Genomic DNA, 23,254 nt, shown 5'->3' with positions numbered 1-23,254 from the left:
GTAGCAGCCGGTGAGAACATCCATTCACCGACTACTCAACGAACAGAGAACGTGCAGCAGTACTGCTGCTAAGAGTAGACTAAGAGGAAAACATTAGCCAAAGAAAAGGACAGAAGAGAAAAATACTGAGATAGACTAGAGAGAGAGAGCAGCGCACCTCTTCTCCCCCAACCCCGCCCCGACAACCCCTCAACCAGGAGCGTCCCCCACGGGCGAGGAGCGATTCTCTCCCATCAGGCGGGCCGCGCATTCAGGCTAAACGTGCCCTGGAGTACTCCTCTGTGGTTCGAAACTGGATCCATGTCGCCCACGTAAGTACAAATTTGTCCTGTGTGTCCCTCAGGGATGAGGTCAGGTCTTCCATCGATTCAATCTCCTCCACCCTCTGCAACCACATTGCAATTGAGGAGGGCTGTGAGCTCTTCCACTGGGCGGGGACACAGGCCCTCGCTGCATTAATCAGGTGGATCGCCAAGGAGCGCTTGTATGCTTTCCGTGAAATCGGTGCAAGGTGAAGGAGAAAGGCCGACGGAGTAAACGGCAGGTCCAATCCCGTTATCCTCCGTATTAGGTCAGCCACCCCGTGCCAGAATGGTTGGATCAGGGGGCAGTCCCAGAAAATATGTTTAAGGGTTCCTACAGTATTGTCACATCTCCAACACATGGGTGAAGATGTCCGGTACATGCGTTGGAGGACTGTTGAGACCCTGTACCACCTAGTCAGCAGCTTGTATCCCGCTTCTTGATACCTGTTGGCTATAGAGGACTTAGTGGCAAAGTAGTATATTCGCTCGATCTGTGGAGGGGTAAGCTCCATGTCCAGATCCGTTGCCCATTGTCTGATAAAGTATGGCGGTTGGTCAGTCGGCTGAGCTTGCAAACAGCCGACCAGTACGGACAGGGTATGTCTGGTCGGGTTGGCTTTCAGGCATAGATTTTCAAATTCTGTCAGTGGTCTGTGCAACGGGCTCTGGTCCCCAACAGAACGCAGGTAGTGGCCTATCTGTAGAGCCTGCCAAGGACTGAGGTCGGGCTCTATCCTACTCTGGATCTGCGAAGCCGACATCCAGCCCGCCGCTGCTCTGAAGTGATAGGCTCTGGTGCAATTCACTGCCTTCAGCATATTACGCAAGGGGCCCAGTAGGCCTGGTATGAAATGGGGAATACCCACTATCGGTAGCATGGGCGAGGGCGTCGGGGAGAGGGCAGAAGCGGCAAATATGCTGTTGGCAACCTTTTAACCAGAAAGGGAGTGAAGGAATCTGAGTCTCAGGCTGTCACTAAAATCTGACAGGGGTTCTAGTCCTCCCCCATTCTATCCAAGACTAAACTGAAGGTCTTGGTTATAGATACATTTTAAGATACAGCAGAGGATACAGCAGTATCAAACTGGCCAGCAGCAGAACAATTTCAATCAGGGATAATAGGCCTAACTATGAGGAGAAAGGGTGCAGTGAATGTGAGTGATATAATGTAAGGTGGTTTAGATGCACACTGTTCTTGCACTTTTGTTAGTGCTTGTTTACACCAGCCCAAATCCTAAAACAAACCATTCCAGCAGGCTCACTAAGGGTTAATTACTACTACAGGGATGCAGATACTGTACCTTTCCTCATTACAACACAGAAAGTCCACTAGATGATTATGATAAAACCAGACCCTCCATTCAGGGATCAGTTTAGAAGGGACATGCTGCAACAAACAGTTATTTCTTCAGAACAGAAACAGGTTGGAAACTGCAACAAATCCTTGCATTGTACACAGATCACCCAGATGGGACTGATTTTCTCAACAAAAGTGGGGTTATTCACAAAAGGGTGAAGAGTTTGGAGAAGGCAGGAGAAGTGAACAATCTAGGACAACATAGCTGAACTGGAAAGTGAGCTGAAATGGAGAATTTTTCCAAATCAGCTATTTTGTCCTAGATTGTTCACTTCTCCGGCCTTCTCCAAACTCTTCACCCTTTTGTGAATAGCCCCCTAAATGTAGTTAGGCAGTGCAGTTAGCCATTATAGTTACTTTCCTAATATACAATTCCAAAGAATGGCTTTATTCACTGCTATAGGATAATTGTAAATAGCACAGTTCAGTCACTGCAGACACCTGCAACTTTACAACATCTAATTCGTAGGGCTTATGTTTAACAGATGCATTTTTTATACAATTTAAAGTGCAAGCAAAATACATAGACATTAGAAATTGTTTTTATTACTCAATTCCTGCCAATGTGTTGCATTGCAGTGCATTAGAAATAAATCCTGCATGCTGCATTTGTATGTGTTGACCTGTAGTTTGCCATTCATGTCCATTCTTTCAAAAGTGCAAGGCAACATGTTAAAGTAGACTCAAGAAATGAACATTTGCTATTTTATAGGGAACATTTATAAATGTTTTTTTTTTGCCTAAGCAGTGCCCTGAAAAATCTATGGGGTCTATTCACAAAGCCGCCGAAGGATCTAGCCATACCTTCGGCTAACTTCCGCCCCATGACCCCTTCAGTTCAGGGCTGCTGTACGGGCTATTCACTATAGCGCCTACAGCCCCCGAAGTTGGCCGAAGGGCTCAGTCGAGCCGAAGGCATATGCTTTGGCTCGACTGAGCCCAGGGGAAATTCAAAGCTGGCCAAACGGCGGCCATTGGCCGGCTGACAGCCTGCTCCTGACTGCAGGGCGGAGCCAGCCGTCATCTCACGGCTGGCTACGGCCACTTGCAGAGAGATCAGCATCCCTGGTTACCAGGTAACCAGGGACGCTGTTCTATCTTTACACTGAGAACCCAGCGGAGCCGCTGTAAAATCACAGCAGCTCCGCTGGGTTCTGTGTGTAATGACAGAAGGCGTCCCTGGTTACCTGGTACGCCTTCTGTCATTAAACACAGAACCCAGCGGAGACACTGTGATTTTACAGCGGCTCCGCTGGGTATTGTGTGTAATGCCTTCTGTCATTACACTGCGGCTCCTCAGTACACTGAGAACCCAGTGGAGCCGCTGTAAAATTACAGTGGCTCCGCTGGGTTCTGTGTGTAATGACAGAAGGCATCCCTGATTACCAGGTAACCAGGGACGCCTTCTGTCATTACACAGCGGCTCCTCAGTACACTGAGAAAATCACAGCGGCCCGCCGGGTTCTCAGTGTAATGACAGATGGGGTCCCTGGTTACCTGGTAACCAGGGATGCCCATCTGTCATTACGGCGAGAGCTTAGGAGAGTCGGCAGTTATATGAAAGCCAACTCTGCTAAGCTCTCATCTTAATGACAGAACAGCATCTGCTGGTTACTGGGTAACCAACAGACGCTGTTCTGTCATTAGGATGAGAACTTAGCAGAGTCGGCATCCCCCGCCGGCTCCGACAAGCTCTCATTCTAATGACAGCTGGTCACGGCCAATAGAAAACAGTTGGGCAGAGCTAGCTGTCACTGCTAGCTCCGCCCAATCGTTTTCTATTTTTTAAAAACTTTTTTGAATGTTTTTCTATTCTGCTCGGTATCACAGAGGTACCGAGCAGAATAGCCGAGCCGAATGCCGATCAGCAGCATTCGGCTATTCACTCACTGCTGGTCGGCATCTATGAGAATAGGCCGAACAGCATCTGATAGTCGTACTCCTTCTGCACTTCGGGTCAGCCGAACATGCTGAGCATCTTCAGCCAGCCCGAAGCCACCCGATGTATAGCTGATTTCAGCCAATATATGGCTGAAATCAGCTTTAAAAGCCTGAAGTGAATAGCCGAACAGTGTTTGGCTCACTTCACTTGGGGGCGGTTGTTCACTCGGCTGCCTACCGCAGCTTTGTGAATAGACCCTATGTTTTGTCTTGAATTGCTCCTGAAAACAGCAGTACACTTTCTTGTACATATGAGAATACTGAAGCACTACTGTGCCTACATCCTCATAGCTGTATATTTGTCATATCTATCAGTATGAGATCTTAGGAACTGCTGTCTGACTCCTAGATTCAGGAGAGGTAGATGGGATTAGGTGATGTCACAACTGCGCTAGTCACTGTTTTCCTTGCTGGCAGCTCTGATGTAAAGAAGGAAAGCCCTGCCTCTAACAAGATGACCGTCTCCACACAGAGACAGTGCAGAACAAGGCATGGTAGGTTAGTAACTAAGGAAAGATCAGCTGCAGGGAGACCACAGGCAATATTGGTGACTAGGCATTTGCTCTATGCCAGTCCTTTTATTAACACGATTGCCATTTATTTTGACACTTATCTGGATGCCTGGCAAAAGCTCCCGAAAATGTTGAGTGACTGCTCATACCAGATAGAGCATTAATGTTCTAGGTTTTTCTGTGCCTGGGTAAAGACTTTGGCAAATGCTATATGATATTTTGTCTGCTTTGTATTTCTCAGGATGCTCCCACACTTTATGTTGGCGTATATATAATCAAAAGGAAAAAAACTAGCAAAGAACGAAGTTGGAGCAGTCGTAATACTCCCTATAAATGGTCAGTTGAAAGCTGTTGTCTAGGCCATCGTGGAATACGGTCAGTCTGTGCTACCCCCAGCAATCTATCACAATGGACCCCCACTTTGGTAAATGTTGTAATAAAAGTGTTTGTAGTATTTCACCAGATACATTAAAAGATGGGATTATTCCTAATGTTCTGAAAACCTTAAAGGAGAACTATGGGGTCAGTGTTTTTCCCCATAGTTCTCCTTAGGGTAACGGGAGGACACAAACTAGCGGCCTCCCGTTACCCTAAGCTCAGTATACCGCGAGCTACAGCTCGCGGTATACTGAGACGCCGCAGCCGGAGCGGATCCCGACGTAGATGACGGGATCCGCCCAGCTGCGTGAGTGACAGCTGGCTCTGCCTATCTAGAGGCAGAGCCAGCTGTACCCGCCCCCTCCCCCGTCCGTTCCGCCAGTCAGCGCTGGCAGATCGGAGCGGGGAGAGGGGAATCCAGCCCTCCCCCTGTCACGGCAGAGAGCCGTGACAGGATTGAGAGGTGAGCCAACCTGGTATGTGTTCGCTCACCTCCCGATCTACTGAGCCGACCTGTGACAGTCTCATTGTCACAGGTCGGCTAGAACTATGAGGTGAGTGGAAATCACTCATCTCATAGTTCTCCTTTAAAATATGAGACAGGAGTCTAACTTGGTTTTGGTGATCTTTCTATATTAGAAAATCGTTCTTAAAAATGCAGCTGCAGCTAAAAAGTATTACAATGGTTATTTTTGTCATATCTAAATGTAAGAACTTCTTATACTCTATTTATCTTAAAGTAACAGATGCAGGGAGGGAAATAGTGCCTATTTTCTTAGTCACATCTACACAAGCTAATTCTGTAGTGAAAATTATAACATTTAGTTACCTGTAATTACTGGCTGGGAAAGTATTGATTGTTCCGTCACTTGATCAACTAAAATGTATTTAATGTTCACATTTTGCAGTTTCAGTTTTACGAAATCCTTATATTTAGTCAAAGTGTCTTCATCCCATAGTTCTGTAGAGGCTGTATACTCAATGAAAATATTACCATCTATTGTGCTTTTTTCTCTTTCTCCTGGGCACCATGTAGTGCTAATAAACTGTAGGCCTACTGCTACTCCTGCATCACATAATATGTTCTTCAGTGACTCTTGCTTAAGCCTGTAGAAGACGCGCACTGATTCTTCAGCCCTTATAAAGGAGCAGATGAAATTCTGTGGTGTACGTTTAAAGGAGTCACACAGCCGAATGCAAATGGAAGTCAAACTATTATTTTTCCTCCTTTTTTTAAGCAAAGAAGCCATTTTGTATTTAGAGAAAGCAAAGTGCCCAGTATATCTAAATTATATTAACATGTTTGCTGCACAGTATTATAATTAGAAATCTTGCAGATTTGCTGTTAATTTAAATCTCTCCTGAGCTGGCTCAATGCAGATACAAGCTGGACCTAGAATAAAAAAACAAAACAGTTTAATATACAACATTAAGAGCGAGAAATAGTTGCTTATAGATATAAGCTCCTGAAATTAAAAAAAAAATGCCTTTATTAATAGCATAATAATTGTGGAATTGTCAAACCAGAACTAGGAAAATAGAAGAAAAAACCTTACAGTGACATTAAAGTCACAAATCTCCCCAATGTTGCTTTAAGGACTTACCTTAAATGATGCCTCTTGATCCGATTGTCTTCTTCCTACCACTTGTATTCAGAAATCCCTCCAGCGTTGGTGCCGGTCTCTGATCCAGTGCAGACTCCTCGTGTCCCATGGTGCCTGTCTGACGTGCATGCTGACGACTGCGTGCATACACCTCCACTGTGTCTCTCCTCTTCTCCCCACTGATAATCTCTTCTGCGCATGCACCCGCTATAATCCTCCTGCACAGCTGCTCAAGAAGCTTCAGATCTACAGCCGGGAGTGAGCGGTGGAGACAGGGGTACGGTTTGACCTTTTTGGTAACTTCTTTATTTTTTTAAATGTTTTTTCATATATCTACTGCTTGCTAGCAGTAGATATATGCAAAAAAAGGAGACTTTAATTCTACTTTAATGCTAGCCTGTTATTCAGAAAATCGAGGTCTCATCACTGTACGTACCATAAGAACCCAATAGATACCTACCTTTCTACACATCTACTGACACCGAAAATTGAAGCATTAACGTGACCCCTTCCTACATCCCATGAGGCAATGCCATGATCAGGCTTCTCAATAGGTAACTGAAGTACTGGGATGTGTGCAGGGGGCACAATGCACAACCAGTAACTCATTGTTTTCATTGGTAGTTCAGAAGCCTCCTGGAGTTTTCTGGGGAGTTGCTATAAAAAGCATAAAGCTGAAACAAATATAAAAAAAGGTAATTTATTCATAAAAGCAAATCACTAAAGCTGACCACCGGGAGAAGGAGGAGCGGGAACCCGGCATGCAAATGGGTTGGCACGATGAGGCTTCAACAGAGAAACCTGAAACACTGGGTGGATGCCGAGGGAGGCAGGCAACTGCAGCCATGCAGCGACATCATTCAACATCTCGGCTATCGTGAAGGGACCCAGATAGCGGGGACCCAACTTTTTGGAGGGACAGGACAGCCGGAGGTGCTGCATGGAGAGCCACACATTGTCCCCAGCTGTATATTTGGGGAACTCCATGCGCCTGCGGTCTGTCTGTACCTTTCGTTGCTGTTGCGAGATCCGGAGCTGCTGCACAGGGTACGTAATAGCTCGTGGAGGTGACGAAGGAGCTGGGCAATGTCAGGCACCGGAATATCTTGGGGAAGGTCCGGAAGAGTCAATGGGTGGTAGCCATAGTTGGCACAGAAGGGGGAGAGCCCCGTGGAGGTGTGTTGTTGGTTGTTATAGGCGTATTCAGCCAGAGGAAGATGGTCCGCCCAATCGTCCTGCAGGTGGGAGGTATAGCAGCGGAAGTACTGTTCGAGAGTCTGGTTCATCCTCTCCGTCTGCCCTTTAGTCTGGGGGTGATAGGCAGAAGACAAGCTACGGGTAATGCGGAGGCCGTAGCAAAACTGGGTCCAGAAACGGGAGGTGAACTGCGAACCCTTGTCAGAGACAATGGAAGTAGGGAGTCCATGTAACCGGAATACGTGCTGAAGGAAGAGTTTTGAGGTGTGCTGAGCAGTTGGGAGGCCAGGGGTCGGAATAAAATGCGCCATTTTTGTGCATGCTGCTGGTGCAGCCTTGCGAGGAAGGTAAGTCGACGATGGCAAGGTCCCTCCATGGAAGAGTTGGCACAGGTAGGGATCGTATCCCTGCAGGGAGAGGTCATTGACGGTCACCGCTCTCTGCAGGGAGAAGGTCGGAAAATGAGTGATCAGCGTTATGTGATTGCTCAGTTCCCGATCAATAGAGCCAACTTGTGACAGCTTTAGTGTCACACATCAGTGCTAATTATGGGGAAGAGGTAGGGTCTAGAGGTAGGTCGTTTATGGAGGGCACAGATGGTGCAGGATTGAACAAAAAAATGTGCGTTCGATGCCAAGGAGGGCCACCAGAACTGGCGCTGAATGCATTCCAAGGTGTTGCACACTCCCCGGTGGCCTGCCCTAGGGTGGTTGTGGGGGTGCTGTAATACGGGTACCCGTTGGGATGTGGTACGTACTGGTAGTAGCTGGTAGCTACTACCAGCACCGGTAGTAGCCGATGCTGGTAGTAGCGAAGGCCCTGTATATATATATTACAAATCATACATTAAATTAGGGATGCACAAATCCCAGGAGCCCCACATGCTTCCTAAAAATGACAGCTGCCTCTTAACTTTTGAGTTTTTCTCTAGTCTAGTCTTGGAGCTGGAAAAGTATCTGTACTTGTACCAAATACGGTACTTGGTATCTGAACATCCCTACTAACAGGTTATACAATATGGTAGTGCTCTACAGAAAGACTAGGATTCCTTAAGTTCTTACTTAGAGTGTAAAGATAAGTTTAACAATTTTAAAGGATTGTTTTTAATAAAAGAAAAGGTGCAGAAAAGAATACCGAAAAGATGTTACAGAAAAGTGACAAATAACAACAAAACAAAAAGGGAATAAGAATGAAATTACTTAACAAAGTTCTGGGTTCTGTGGATTTTAGCAGATTCTGATCAATGAAGCATAAAATGGATCTGAGATTGGCTCTCCTAAAACAAGTCTCTTTGCAGTTGTTTTTTTCTTGATTATAAAGGAGATCTTCAGATGCCTTGTGTAGCAGCTTTTTGTGGGCCTTCTAGGGGATGTCACTAAGCCAGCTCCCACCCAATCAGAGAGGCCCAGGGGTGTGAGACAGGAGGGCTAAAACGTTCAAAAGAGAACCATGGGCCAACCTTTGTTGGCCATAGTTCTCTTTAGGAGGACATATACTATGTCTTCCTGTGAACCAAAACTCAGAATATAGCGGGCTATTGCCCACTATATGCTGACAGCGCAAAGCTGTGCTGTGGCTGGGAAAGATGTCGATAGCCACCCTTCCACCTGATTGACAGCTGTCTGCCTCTCTAGAGGCAGTGCCAGTTGTGCCATCCCCCTTCTCCCTCCATCCCTTAAGTCAGCGCTGGAGGAACGGAGGGGAAGGGGGAATCCCTGCAGGGAGAGGTCATTGACGGTCACCGCTCTCTGCAGGGAGAAGGTCGGAAAATGAGTGATCAGCGTTATGTGATTGCTCAGTTCCCGATCAATAGAGCCAACTTGTGACAGCTTTAGTGTCACACATCAGTGCTAATTATGGGGAAGAACATATTTCACTCACACCATAATTGTCATTTAATGATCTTTCACCTGACTCTCCCATTCCAGTTTCCTAAATGCAGCCATATTTTTATCCACTCCCATGCTACCTTCTGATAAACCATAGATTATTGTGCTTTATGAAAATAGCTTTTTACACATACCAGACTTGACATATACCTGTGGTGTATGGCTCCCTCAGGGGTTAAGTGTCTTTGGTCCTCTATACTTCCTAAGCCATGGTGCTTGGTATATATTTGTTCAAAAGTTATGAACTCTGGGTGAAGTTTGGAAACTAGTTTTGTTTGCAGTTGTTGTTTTTTTTTAAAAACTCTATATATATTCTATATATAAAGAAGAGGAAATAGAACACAACAAGAAAGGTACAATACATTCCTGAATAGTTGCAGTAAAGTCCAATATACTGTACATACACAGAGATACATGATGATAATAAACATGTTCACCCTCCAAGAAAATATTAATGTTTAACCAAGTAGTCACCCGGGAATTCTAAATCAGTTACATCTTTAAGAAAGAAATGCCACTGCCAGTGGATAAAGTTCAAACATATATGATACTTAAGAAGGGGAAATAGAAAGAGAGGGAGAAAGAACCACATCAATGGAAACAAGAACGGGAAAGAGAAAAAAAGATAGAGAGAAGAAACCTGTTAAGGCGAGGAAGAGAATAAAAAAAAAGAGTGGATTGGAAAGGGTGGAGGGTCAACAACAAAGGAAAAATAAGGGGAAAGAAGGAAGAGGTGTGAATACAGCATGGGGATTTGTCAGGTAATATTTAGGATCCAGGACTAGGGATAGAGGAAGAACCCCGTAAGGAAAACCTTTGGTAAAAAAGAGGGGGGAGCAGAAAAGCTTAAGAAAATTAACTTGTTGAGGAACAATAAACCTGCCTAACACAGGATCCACCACGAGGCCTCTTCCTTCATCAGAAAAGAGCAAAGAATGCCAATAATGCCAGGTTTTTATTATAAACCTATCTTGTCCTATTGGGAATAGATCAGGTAAAAATAACACAGAAAGTAGTAAAAAGGGAGTTAATAATAGTGGGCTCACTCCAGTCAATATAGGAAATCCGTTGCCACATGTAAGTATAACTACCAACGGACGACCGAAATCAAGGCAGAATAATAACAATAAAAATAGTGGGGAACAACAAGGTAGTAAACTTTTGTCCCACAAAAAGAGAGGAATTAAATGTATGTACACCAACGCTAGAAGTCTGGCCAATAAAATAGAAGAGCTTGAAACAATGATACTCGAAGAGGACTTCGATATAGTGGGTATAGCGGAAACCTGGCTGGACACCACGCATGACTGGGCAACTAATATAGAGGGGTATAACCTGTTTAGGAGGGACAGAGGTGGGAGAAGGGGGGGGGTTGCATTTACGTAAAACATAATCTAAATGTGCATATAAGGGACGATATCGCGAATAATGGGGAAGACGTGGAAACCCTATGGCTGGAGCTAGATATGACGGACGCTAGCCGTAAACTTCTCGTGGGTATTTTCCCTTAGGGAGAAAGGCCACCACGAATGGCACCCTGTATCAGGCATAGCCCCATTGCGCACCTACCCTCCTCAGATGATTACAGCCACGGTACAGTCCAACATCACACTCCGGTAGAACCCCACCTTCTCAGAGGTTGGAGGGAGAAGAACCAGTCCACAAAGATAGTCTTTTTGTTGATTTTATTTGAAGGTAGACACAGAACAAAGTATACGTTTCTGCCACCCCCGGTTGGGGTGACGGCACAATTCTTGTTACTTGCAATGTGATAAGTCACGACTTACTTCGGCCATAGGCCCACTGGCAAATATCGTCAGTCTTCTAGCACTTCACTATTCACCGGAATCCCATCCATTGTCAGTCCTAGCACGGTGGGTTTCCCCCTGTGGGGAAACTAGGGAATCTTTGTAGCTCTACATAGTCCTAGGCCTGGTCCTGTGTTTCCCATGGACCAGCCTATATTCCAGAAACAGTCTCTCTCCAGAGACTCTGCAGACAGTCTTAGACTTCTTCTGTACTCCTCTGAACTGAACTCCTTCCCCTCTTGGGCGCCCCCTATAAATCAACTCTCCTGGGACACAGAGTCTTCCCAGGCCAGAGCTGCATCTATCTCCAGGGCCCCATGGGGGCATCTAGTGGCCGTTGGCCATACTGCACCTACCTACAACCATAATATACAGGGGTACAGGTACTCCTAGAATGAGATCCTAATAGGTTGGACTTGATGGACTGATGTCTTTATTCAACCTCAAATACTATGTAACTATGTAACTATGTAAATAATAAGAAAATTATCCCTTGTAGCAGAGCAAAGCTTCTCAAAGGTTGTCAGAGATCTAAATTCATAGGCAGGGGTAGAGTACTGAAAAAGTGGCATAACTGCATTGAAGACCAGAATTGCAGCCAATACGGGACTTCCACTCCCATTAAGTCAGTTAGAGAATGACATGAGGTCCCTTAACAAAATTGTAGAGCCTGAAGTTTCCCCTCAAGTGAAGATTTGTGAATCCCACAGGAAAGTCTGGGTTCCCTAAGATGGGGTATAGCGGAGCAGGTGTCGGTACTAGGGAGAACAAGCGCAGCGCCTTTTTACTAGGGATGCACCGATACAAGCATCGGTATCGCGCGGCGATACCGAGTATTTGCATGAGTACTCGTACTCGTGCAAATACTCCGATACAAAAAACGAGTACCTGTGCCGCGTCCGCCATCTTCAGGGACCCGAAACCGCCGCACACAGGACCTCCATCGCGTCTTCAATTAAACAAGATGGCTCCAGCTGTACCCATAATTTACAAGACCCGTGTCTACTCCAATCTGTTAGTCTGGATAAAGGGCATGCCACCTGATATCTAGCCAGGTCAGACAAAGCCATCCCTCCACTGACTGGGGATGGGGAAGGGCTGGGGGGTTGGGTCATCAAAATTCATATTTTAAACCCAGGTCATTTGTGTGCCCAAATAAACTTAGTAAATGCTGAGGTTACTGAGCACATATAGCTTAGAGGTATATACATTGGTAGTGAATCACAGAGAAATAAGAATTTGGGTAATGCTGTACGCTATTTTAGGCATTATTTAAGGGTCATCTGAGTCCCGACTATCTTATGTGAATTTGACGTGGATCTGTCAAATGTTCTGGCTGTCACTTAGTGCTTTATGATCCCCATTAAGATGCACCATATTACAGTCATAAAGATTTCTGGTGCTCTGGCATTTACTGTGGAGTTGAAAAACCATTGAAGATGTTCTGAAAAAAATAGATATGTTTAATGGGCAGTCTGGTTTAACCATGTCTAGAAATTGTACATTTCAACAATCTGAGTTTTCCTAATTAGTCTTGGGGTGCCCAGGCCTCATTACCATCACACTCACCCTTTGAGTTGGTTTATGGGGACACCCCCATGGACGTGGTTAAAGAGATGTGGGAACAAGAGACTATGCCCTATCAGAGCTTAGATAAAAACATTTCACAAATGCAGGACTGAATGGCACAAGTAATGGCCATATTCACGGAGCATTTGCAGGCAGCCAGTGGCGTAACAACCGGGGGGGGGGTGCTAGCCCCAGGCGCAGGACTGAGGGTGGGGCGCCATCACCGACCCCCGCTAAACGAAGCCCCTGGTCGCAGATGCAGTGGCTCTCTCTCTCTGCCACATGCACCCGGCTCTGTCATCGGGCGGCCGCTCGCTCCTCCGAGGCCACTGGGGGGGCCCTCTACAGTGCCTGATCAGAGGGCGCTTCTGCCTGATCCAGCCAGCCCGGATCGCATAGCGGCGATCCGGGCTGGCTGGATCAGGCAGATACTGACCACCAGGCTAAGGTAAGGTGACACATTTAAAATAAAATAAAACTTTCTTTTTTTTTTTTTATACTACTCACCTGATTCCTGGATCCAACAAGCGCAGCCTCCCGTCTTCCACGCTGTTAGAAGTTGCATACAGCGTGTGCTGGTTACTACTTAAAACGGCACGCGCAGTGTGCAGCTTCTGAGAAGATACGCTATTAGCATAGCTGGAGCAATGCAAAATGCGCAGCCGCCTTCCCCGCTACGCTAATAGCATACCTTCTCAGAAGCTGCACACAGCGCGCCGGTTTAAGTAGTAACCAGCACACGTCAGCTTCTAACAGCGTGGGAGATGGGAGGCTGCGCTTGTTGGTGGATCCAGGAATCAGGTGAGTATTAGAAGAAGAAAAAAAGTTTTATTTTATGTTCTATTCTTAGTTCTATAATGGCATTGTAGTACTTTCAGGTGGAATACAGCTTCATAACATGTCAGCTAGGGAACTACAGGTCCCAGCATGCCCTCATTGCCCCTGTACAACAACCAGATATTGCCGTTCCCTGGCTGATATGTGTGTGTGGGGGGGGGGTGTACAGGGACAATGATGGCATGCTTGTACTTGTAGTTCCTTAGCTGATATATATGTGTGGGGTACAGTTCCAGTGGATGTTTATATAATATGGGGGGGCAAAAAAAATGTATTGCCCCGGGCGCCAATAACTCGTAATAAGTGGTTACGCCACTGGGTGCACCGAAATGAAAATGTCTAAACTGGAACGAAACCGAAATAAAATAAATGTCAGACCGATACCGAAAATGTTTTTTATTTTAACTTTTTTAATTTTTGTTTTATATCATATTTGTATTTATTTGTTATAAACTTTTTAATTTTTTATATTTATTTATTCATTTTGTATTGATATTTTTATTTTTTACTTTACTTTTAGGGGCTTCTGAGAAATATTAGACCCCTGATATTTCCCTTTTAAAATAGAAAAAGAGATTGAGGACACAGACTCCTCAATCTCTTTTTATGCAACACCTGTTATAAATGAACAGGAATTCTCTATACTGAGTGTTCCTGTTCATTCATATAGTATTAGCGTCAGATATCAATTTGTTTTTTGCCTTTGTAGGAGAAAGAAGAAGAAGGCTTTAACAAGCCGCTTAACTACATCTTATGCATGTTGTGGCTGTACAGCATAGCCACTTTGTGGGAGGAAAGGCAGACATGCCCTTGTTTTAGATGGTGTCCAATCATTGCTATGTCTTACAGAACATGCTTCCCCCTACTAGCTACTTGTGCAGAACCTCTGCCTCGCAGTTTAGCCCTGTCTGTCATTAATTTTTTTCCAAGAAAGGGAATTGCCTAAAGGTAATGCTAACCAATGGCAATAGGGTGGTGAATATGAAATGCTTTGGTGTACTCTAGTTTACCACAAAGCTAAGCATTGATGTGCTGAGCACAAAGGGCAGCTTTGTCTGTGTCAGCAACTGTATACTGCACATCTAAAAATAAACAAGTGTATTAAAATTAAACACACCTCCCTAAAAAATAAAACCGCCAAAAAAACAAAAAAAGTAAACTTAAATAAATAAAAAATATTGATAAACATTAAGTAAAAGAAAAAAAACAAACAAACACCAAAGCAAAGCCTTGCAAGGGGGTAGGCGCAGCATCTAAACAGCAACTAAAGTTGCAGCTGACAAACACAAAAAGTGGGGGTTACACAGCAATGTGCACTCCACTTCACTGCAATCCACAGACACTTAAGGTGCCCATACACTGCTCGATTCTCGTACGAGAATCACGGGAAATCCCGCGATCGTACGAGAATCGAACAGTGTGAACGAAGACGTGCAACCGTTTCTACTGTACGGTCGCACGTCTTTTGTCTAAGGAGCATGTTAGAAAACTAGCCGAAAATCGTACGATTTTCGGCTGGTTTGAACGGTGCTCGGGAGACAAATGCCGAACGGGCCGGTGTGCGCACGCGCACACTGCCCGTTCAGCATTGCGGTCATCGGAAGCCCGCCCCTCAGGGGGGCGGGCTTGCGATGGTCGAGAGTGCGATCTGCCTGTCCAAGATGGGCAGATCGTACGTTTTTTTAATCACTTTACAACCATCGCAAGACTAAGGTCTTGCGATGGTTGTACAATGTATGGCCACCTTTAGGCACTGTTTAGTACAGTACAGCAAACTAACTCTCCCTACACTGACTCTCATCTTTCACTACACTGCTTCGAAACACACCGACAAATTGCCCCTGCTACCCACCCTTTTATTGTGAGGGTGCTGGCACATATCAAAGCCTCCACTATTGGCCATTGTATCCCTGCTGACCACAGTTGAAAGGTCAGTGTATTGTTGGTCCTTTAAAATTCAGTCTATTTTTTCAAGACCAAGTACTAGTACTTTCCCCCACGTACTTGCCGCTGCCAATTACTGATACTTTTTCTTAAAGAGACATGTAACATTTTTTTCTAAAACAATACAGACTGATGGTTTTAGGGCACTTTCTTTATACTTATGAAGAACTGTAACTCAATCTATGATTATACAGCAATGGAGAATGGCAACCAGCAATAGAGGACTACAGATCCCATCAATCCATGATTATACGGCATTGGAAAATGGCAACCGGCTCACCTGGGCTGTGTGCTGTCTCACCAAGGCTGCATGCAGGTCTCACCAGGGCTGCATTTGGATCTCACCAGGACTGCATGTGCGTGTCTTCAGGGATGCATTTGGGTGTCTTCAGGGCTGCATTTGCATCTCACCAGGGCTGCATTTGGGTGTCATCAGGGCTGCGTTTGCATCCCATCAAAGGCAGCCAAAGTAATTTAAAAATTGAAAGCGCCAGCGCTATGTATCGGGGCATTTTCACGAGTACAAGTACTTGTGAAAATGCCCTGTATTGGCACTGATACCGATAGTAGTATCGGGATAGGTGCATCCCTACCTCAGACCCACAGGATTTCCTGCAAACCCACCTGAGCAGTGAACCTGTACCTCATCCCAACTGATTGAGCAGCATCATGGCAAATAATGTTTGATACTAGTATCGGTGCTGATATAGGGCATTTTCACGAGTTCTCATAAAAATGCCCCGATACATAGCGCCGATGTCGGCACTTTACATTTTTAAATTACTTCGGCTGCCTGAAGTCCTGTGCTTGTTGGGTACCCCAGGCTGCCTGCTGAGGACCTTGTGATAGCTGTCCTCGGTAGTGACAGTCCAGTTTCCCATCTCCTTCCCGAGAACAGCACTGCCTGGGCAGCACCACACTTGTCCGTACAGCCCTGGAGAGCCCGGCATCCACTCATTCAGCCCTGGAGAGTCCCACATGTAGCCATGGTAAGAGACGAATGCAGCTCTGGAGAATTTGCCACCCATCAGTACAGCCCTGGTGAGCCCCACATGCAGCCCTGGTGAGACGTGAATGCAGCCCTGGTGACACCCAAATGTAGCCCTGGTGAGACCTGTATGCAGCCCTGGTGACACCTAAACGCAGCCCTGGTGACCCTTAAAAACAGCCCAGGTGAGACCTGTATGCAGCCCTGGTGACATCCAAACACAGCCCTGCTCATGTTGCCATTCTCCATTGCTGTATAATCATGGATTGAGTTACAGTTCTTCATAATTATAAAGAAACTGCCCTAAAATCATGAGTCTGTATTGTTTTAGAAAAAATGTCACATGTCCCTTTAAGAAAAAGTAACGGTAATTGGCAGTGGCAAGTACCTGGGGGAAAGTAGTTGTACTCGGTCTTGAAAAAAATGGTATCGGTGCATTCCTACTAGAAAGCTAAAAATATGCATGCATCATACAATCTAGAGTACAACAGGTGAGTCACTGATGGAGAAGGATCTGGGTTTTCTGGTAAATTGTAGACTGGCTTTATGCCTTTGCTATAATAACTTGCTTTAAAAAGGCAAATTTACCACTCGTTACTGCCACTACACAGTATTGTGCAATCAGCAGCGGGTGTGCACAATAACAACATGCAATGCAAATCTGAGCTTCTACAGCAAGCAGATGCTTTCTTGTACATAAAGAAGAACACTGGGCACAAACAAAATTAACCCTTGCAGTGGGGCTACCCCAACACTGCAAGGGTTAAGTGCTCCTTGTCTAGGGAGCTAACAAAGATATACTCACCCACACCTCGGTCCAGCCTTGCTGCTAGACCAGTCCCTGGTGCCTCTCTCCTCCTCTTCTTCGGTGGTGGTATATCCCTCAGTGTCCTAATATCAAATACATGGTACTCCGAAGCAAAGAGGGAAAGAGGCTGCCTAGACAAAACAAACAGTTAACCCTTGCAGTGTGGGAGTAGCCCCACCGCAAAGTTTAGTTTTGTCTCTGCCTGGATTTTGTCTTTAAAGGAGAACTATGGGGTCAGTGTTTTTCCCCATAGTTCTCCTTAGGGTAACGGGAGTACACAAACTAGCGTCCTCCCGTTACCCTAAGCTCAGTATACCGCGAGCTACTGCTCGCGGTATATATCTACTGAGCCGACCTGTGACAGTCTCATTGTCACAGGTTGGCTAGAACTATGAGGTGAGTGAAAAGAAGGAGAAATAGAGGCTGATTTACTAAAGGATTTTAAAATGTTAACCCCAAAAATTGTGTGAATATTCCAAAATATGTGCAGATGAAATAAGCAAACAGGAATTTTCTTTTCACATGATTGGATAATTGAATTGAATTTTCACTAGGGATGCACAGATACTTTTCGAGTAACAGTGCAGATACTTGGCATTTTCATGAGAACTACCAGGGTTGCAGCGGTTGCAGCTGGGACCTGGCTCTGGCGCTCCACCACTGTCCTAAAATCATTAGTCTGTATTGTTTTAGAAAAACTGTCACATGACAATAAACAAAAATTTATCAGTACTCATACTTGTAAGTACTCGGCAAGTAACAGTACTCGTACTCGCAAAACTGGTATCTGTGCATCCCTTTATTTATATTTATAAAAACAAAATCGTACATTAAAACAGAGATGTACAAATCCCAGGAGCTCCGTGTGCTCCTTACAAATGACAGCTGCCTTCTATTTTTTAATTTTTCTCTAGTCTAGTCTTGGAGCTCAAAAGTATTGGTACATGTACTTGTACTTGTACCGAGTATTGTACTTGGTATCTGTGCAACCCTAATTTTCACACATGTTATTATTACATTATTATTATTATTATTATTATATTCACACATTGTATTACATTATTTTAATTCTTTTAGTAAATGAGCCATCTTGTTATTGTAGAAACATTAGGAAGACATTCATCTTGAATATGCAGTTCAGTTTTTGCCAACAGTTCACAAAAAGGATGTTACAAACAGGAAAGAAAGGACATAAATTAATAATGGGCATAGAGGACCTGTCAGAACTATTGGGCCAAAAGGAATCGATTTCATAGGCCTAAACATGTCATTTTACAAATGTGTCTATGGGCATATTAGTAGCCATTTTGTCTATGTGCTAAGAGGTGAAAATAAGTTCATTCTCCTTCACAAGAGAAGGAGATCGGAATTTTTAACATAAATAGTCTCAGATCGTAAATTGTGGGGTCTCAGACGCATATCAGTTTAGATGGTGCCAGTCTGTGTAGGGCTTGGTCGTTTAATTTCTTTGCCTCCCTACAAGAGATAAGAATTTCTAAAGAGTTTTTTTTTCTCTCTTTCTTTAATGAATAGACAAAGTGGCTTATTTAAAAGTTCCTTATGAAACCTTACTATTCATTGTAATAATAATTATTAGTAACAATGTTATGATAATAATATTATATTATATGTAGCATCTATCTGCCTACTTAATTGACTGATTTTTAAGTAGAATTTTATACGTGTACTTTTATATATCCAACTATATTCATTATATGTTGGTTGAGTGTACCCATTGAAATATATTCGTGTGTATTACTGATAATGGGGTTTTTATATTTAAGTGCAAAGAATTAGGTGGTACATTTTAATGTATATTCTTTTCTTATAAGGTATAAAAAACCTCGGTCTTAAAACTAAGTACCTCACTTTCAAGGAATTTAAGGAGTTTTTTTTTTTTGACAGCAGCAGAACCACCCAGCCACTGCTAGCTCCGCACAATCATTTTCTAATTTTTTTTTCTACTTTTTCAACTATTTTTCCATTCTGCTCGGTTCCACAGAGCGGCATTCTGCTATTTACTCACTGCTGTTCGGCATCTACGAGAATAAACCGAACAGCAGCGAGTAGCCTGCCGGAGGTTCGGCTTAGCCGATCCAGATGCTGAGTCGAACTTCTTCTGCACTTCCGGTCGGCTGACCCGAAGCCACCCGATGTACGGCTGATTTCAGCCGATATATGGGTGGAATCAACCGTACCAGCCTGAAGTGAATAGTCGAACAGCGTTCGGCTCACTTCGCTTGGGGTCGGTTAGTCACTCGGCTGCCTACGGCAGCTTAGTGAATAGACCCCTGAGTGTCTTTCATTATTTAGTTGTTGATATAGCCTTATTTTTCCGTCCCAGTTGACGAAGAGACACAACTACTACTAGTCTTCTCTTTTAGGGGACGCCAGTTAACCTGGTGTCGCTTGCCCCAAGGCTACATAGACTCACCTGCAGTCTACTCTATAGCACTCCAGGCTACCTTGTAGTTATGTGCTCCTAGTCATGGTTCCGTCCTCCTCCAGTACGTAGATGACCTACTGGTGTGTAGCTTATCCCAGGGTGCCTGTGAAAAGGATTCTAAGTGTCTAAGAAGAAGTTACAGTGGTGTCATGAAGCAGTTGAATATCTTGGTTTTACACTGTCTCAAGGTGAGAGGAGAATCAGTCACAAAAGAGCTGCGGCTCTCATGGGTCTGCCCCGCCCTCGTACAAAAAAGGAAATGCTTACATGGTTACTGCCGCCAATGGATACCAGACTGCTCCTATTATGACAACATAATTAGACAAGCCACTGTGCCTAACAGCCCTGATTTTGTAAAATGGTGTGAGGAAATGGATAATGCTTTTGTGTATTTTAAAACTGCTATGGTGACAGCCCCTGAGTTAGGACTACATGATTATTGTAAAACTTTTCACTTGTTTGCGAAAACTGTAAACTGTAAAACCATGGCTGGAGTCCTCGCACAAGAGCATGGGAGTAAGCTGAGACCTGTAGCCTTCTTTTCTAGAGTAGTCCCGGTTCCGGTACAGGGCATGCCGGCGTGTCTCAGGGCCTTGGCCTCCTGTGCCTTGGCTGTAGAAATGGCAACATCTTTTACACTGGGTCACCCTACAGAACTACACACTACCCACCAGGTTGTAGTCTTGTTAAAAAACCTCAATACACATGTCTGCACAAAGGCTCAGTGGATATGAAGTTATCCTTATGAGCAATCCTTCACTGACGATAAGGTACAGTTCTCCCACCTCAAGTCCACCCCAATTTTGAATGCCTTACTTGGCATTAAAGGAGAATTAGATGAGCTGGTTCTGCAACATGACTGTATAAACATTGTACATCAGGACACCTCACCGAGAATGGATCTTTCTGTAAGGTCTCGGCGGTTCGTGCTGTAGGTGGTTCGCGTTCCAGCCTGGAACGCGGCGCCTCCGATACGATGACACCACTTACGGCTTGCGCTCCAGCCTGGAACGCAGTAGCCGCGACACTGTTCTGTTCTCCGCCCACTCATCCACATGCTTATTTAAACAAGGAAGTAACTACCCAGGGTGTTCCACTAATGGAGTGCGCACCCTGTTACTTCCATACCGACTGAGGCACGTACCGAGGACTACTGGGACCGGGAGGACTCCCCAATTGAACCCCACGGCTCCCCCATTACTGGACACCGGAACTGCAGCTTCTGAAATGCAAGTAACCCCATGCTATGGGGATTTCTATGTCACTCTGGACTGCCTGTGTGGATACTAGCTAAGTGCTGTGAAGATTAAGGACTGTAGTATCATCAGGTTGTGTTGCCTCTGGATTCATACCTATATTGTTCATGTTCATAGCCTGGAGCTACTAGTTACACCCCAACAAGCTTATCAATTAATTGCCAACACTAATCTGAATCAAGTTACCCGAAGTACCTACTCCTGCCACTCACCTTAGGAGCAGGCTCTAAACCTTAGTCAAATTATTATTATTTCTCACTTGTGGCGTATGATGCTAGTAACCCCAAGCTCTCTGCCTAAGATTGAGAGTGACGCCTGGGGTTCAGCCTGAATAGCCACTAAACCACAAATCCGCAATTGAGGAAGTTGTACTTCATTGATGTCAACAGACTCCGCAGTTGAGATCCTGACAGATAGCCTAAGAGCGTTACAGATTAGTGGAACTCCCATGGATCCAGCGGAGATTGCGGGACATATGGTCACCCTACTACAGAGGGTAGAGACCCTCACGGAAGACGTTCAGACTCTCCGACTAGAGAACCAGACCCTGCGCGGTCTGGTCACACAAGCTCAGGGTACTCCCAGGGAAGGGCCAGAACCAAAGGTTAACCCCCCCAAACCCTTTTCTGGGGATCGAAAACAGTTTCCGGAATTCCTGAATGCATGCAAATTGATGTTCGAACTACGCCCAAGAACATACCCGACCGATAGGGTAAAAGTGCTCACAATGATTTCATATCTCAGGGGGGAGCCTCGAGCATGGGCGAACACCTATTTGGAAAAGGCAGATCCGGTTCTGGACTCTTTACCTCAGTTCCTGGAAACTATGGCCCTCTTGTATGAGGATCATAGTAAACAACTAACAGCTGAGACCGCTATCCGTAGCCTGAAGCAAGGCCGGAGACCCGTGGAGGACTTCATAGCGGAATACACTCGCTGGGCCCGGGAGACCGAGTGGAATGACCTCTCCCTCAGGAACCAGTTCCGTCTGGGTCTTTCTGATGCCCTGAAGGACGAGATAGCACGCGGGGAGTTGCCACCCACTCTTGATTCCTTAATGCAAAGAGCCACCACCATAGACAGGCGCCTAAGGGAACGGAGAGCGGAGAAAGTCTCGGGGTTCATTCCTTTCCCGAAACAATCTAGCCCTGCCCCGGATGAGGAGAAAATGGAGATTGGAGCCATTCGAGGTCCTCTTACCGAGAGGGAGAAGTCCAGAAGACATGACCTCAACCTCTGCCTATACTGTGCATCCTCCGACCATACAGTTGAGGGATGTCCCGCCATAAGAAAGAAATCAGAAGGTAAGAGACTGACTCTCGGTAGATTAGCCAATGTCCATGACAAAACCCATGGTTACGTCTACACCTCTCTCATCTTACAGTGGGATCAAAACCGAGCCACCGTTGATGCGATGGTGGATACAGGTACCTGTGGGAATTTTATCGATATGCATCTGATTGAGCGAAATAAAATTCCTTACACTGAAAAGCAATTACCGATGTCTGTGAGTTTCATTGACGGTACCACCTCTACTCCTATCACCAGACAAACACAACCCCTCCGGGTCGCGTGCGAAAACAACCATATTGAATTCCTATCGTTTGATATCATACCTTCTCCCTTGTTTCCCGTAATTCTAGGATTACCGTGGCTGCAGCTACACTAACCAACATTTCTATGGGATCAGGGGAAGATCGGGCTAAGTTTCAGATATTGCATAGAGACCTGCTTCCCAATTAAACCTCTCATGCACGCAGACGTGAACCAAGTACCAATACATTATTTAGAATTCTCCGACGTGTTCAGTGCTAAGATGGCGGAATCCCTGCCCCCCCATAGGTCTTATGACTGCCCCATAGACCTACTCCCGGGCAGTGAAATACCCACGGGAGAATTTACCCGTTGGCACAACCAGTATTGGTTCACCTCAAACAATACCTAGAAGAGAACCTAAAAAAGGGATTTATCCAAGCCTCAACCTCCCTGGCGGCAGCGGGGATGTTCTTCGTCAGGAATAAGGACTCCACTTTACGCCCCATCATTGACTATAGAGCATTAAACAAAGTTACCATCAAAAATCGGTATCCGTTACCTCTCATTTCCAAACTCATAGAAAGACTCCGGACCTCTACTATTTACACCAAATTAGACCTACGTGGAGCTTACAATTTGATCCGGATCAGAAAGGGCGATGAGTGGAAGACTGCTTTCCGCACCCGCTATGGGCTTTTTGAATACACAGTTATGCCCTTCGGATTGTGCAATGCACCCGCAACCTTCCAAAACTTTATAAACGATATCTTCAGGGACTTACTGGACGTTTGCGTCATTGTTTATCTAGACGACATACTGGTGTATTCCGATAACCTACAAGACCACAGGAAACATGTTCGGTGGGTGCTCGCAAGACTA

The 23,254-nt window shown here is 45.2% G+C and overlaps 1 protein-coding gene across 1 annotated transcript in view; it reads right to left on the bottom strand.

The window, feature by feature from the left end:
• LOC108793578 overlaps positions 1-5,756 on the bottom strand; it is a 47,179-nt gene extending 41,423 nt beyond the window's left edge. Inside the window, exon 1 of the mRNA XM_018564563.1 lies at positions 5,323-5,756. Within this exon, the coding sequence (XP_018420065.1) occupies positions 5,323-5,743 (421 nt within the window). The 5' untranslated portion in view covers positions 5,744-5,756. The remainder of the gene's footprint in view (positions 1-5,322) is intronic.
• Between the last annotated feature and the right edge of the window lie 17,498 nt (positions 5,757-23,254).

The sequence above is a fragment of the Nanorana parkeri genome, unplaced genomic scaffold, assembly GCF_000935625.1.
Source record: "Nanorana parkeri isolate BGI_ZX_2015 unplaced genomic scaffold, ASM93562v1 scaffold760, whole genome shotgun sequence".
NCBI lineage: Eukaryota > Metazoa > Chordata > Amphibia > Anura > Dicroglossidae > Nanorana > Nanorana parkeri.
The sequence above is the reverse complement of the archived record's forward strand: the minus strand, read 5'-3'. Positions and strand labels throughout refer to the sequence as shown.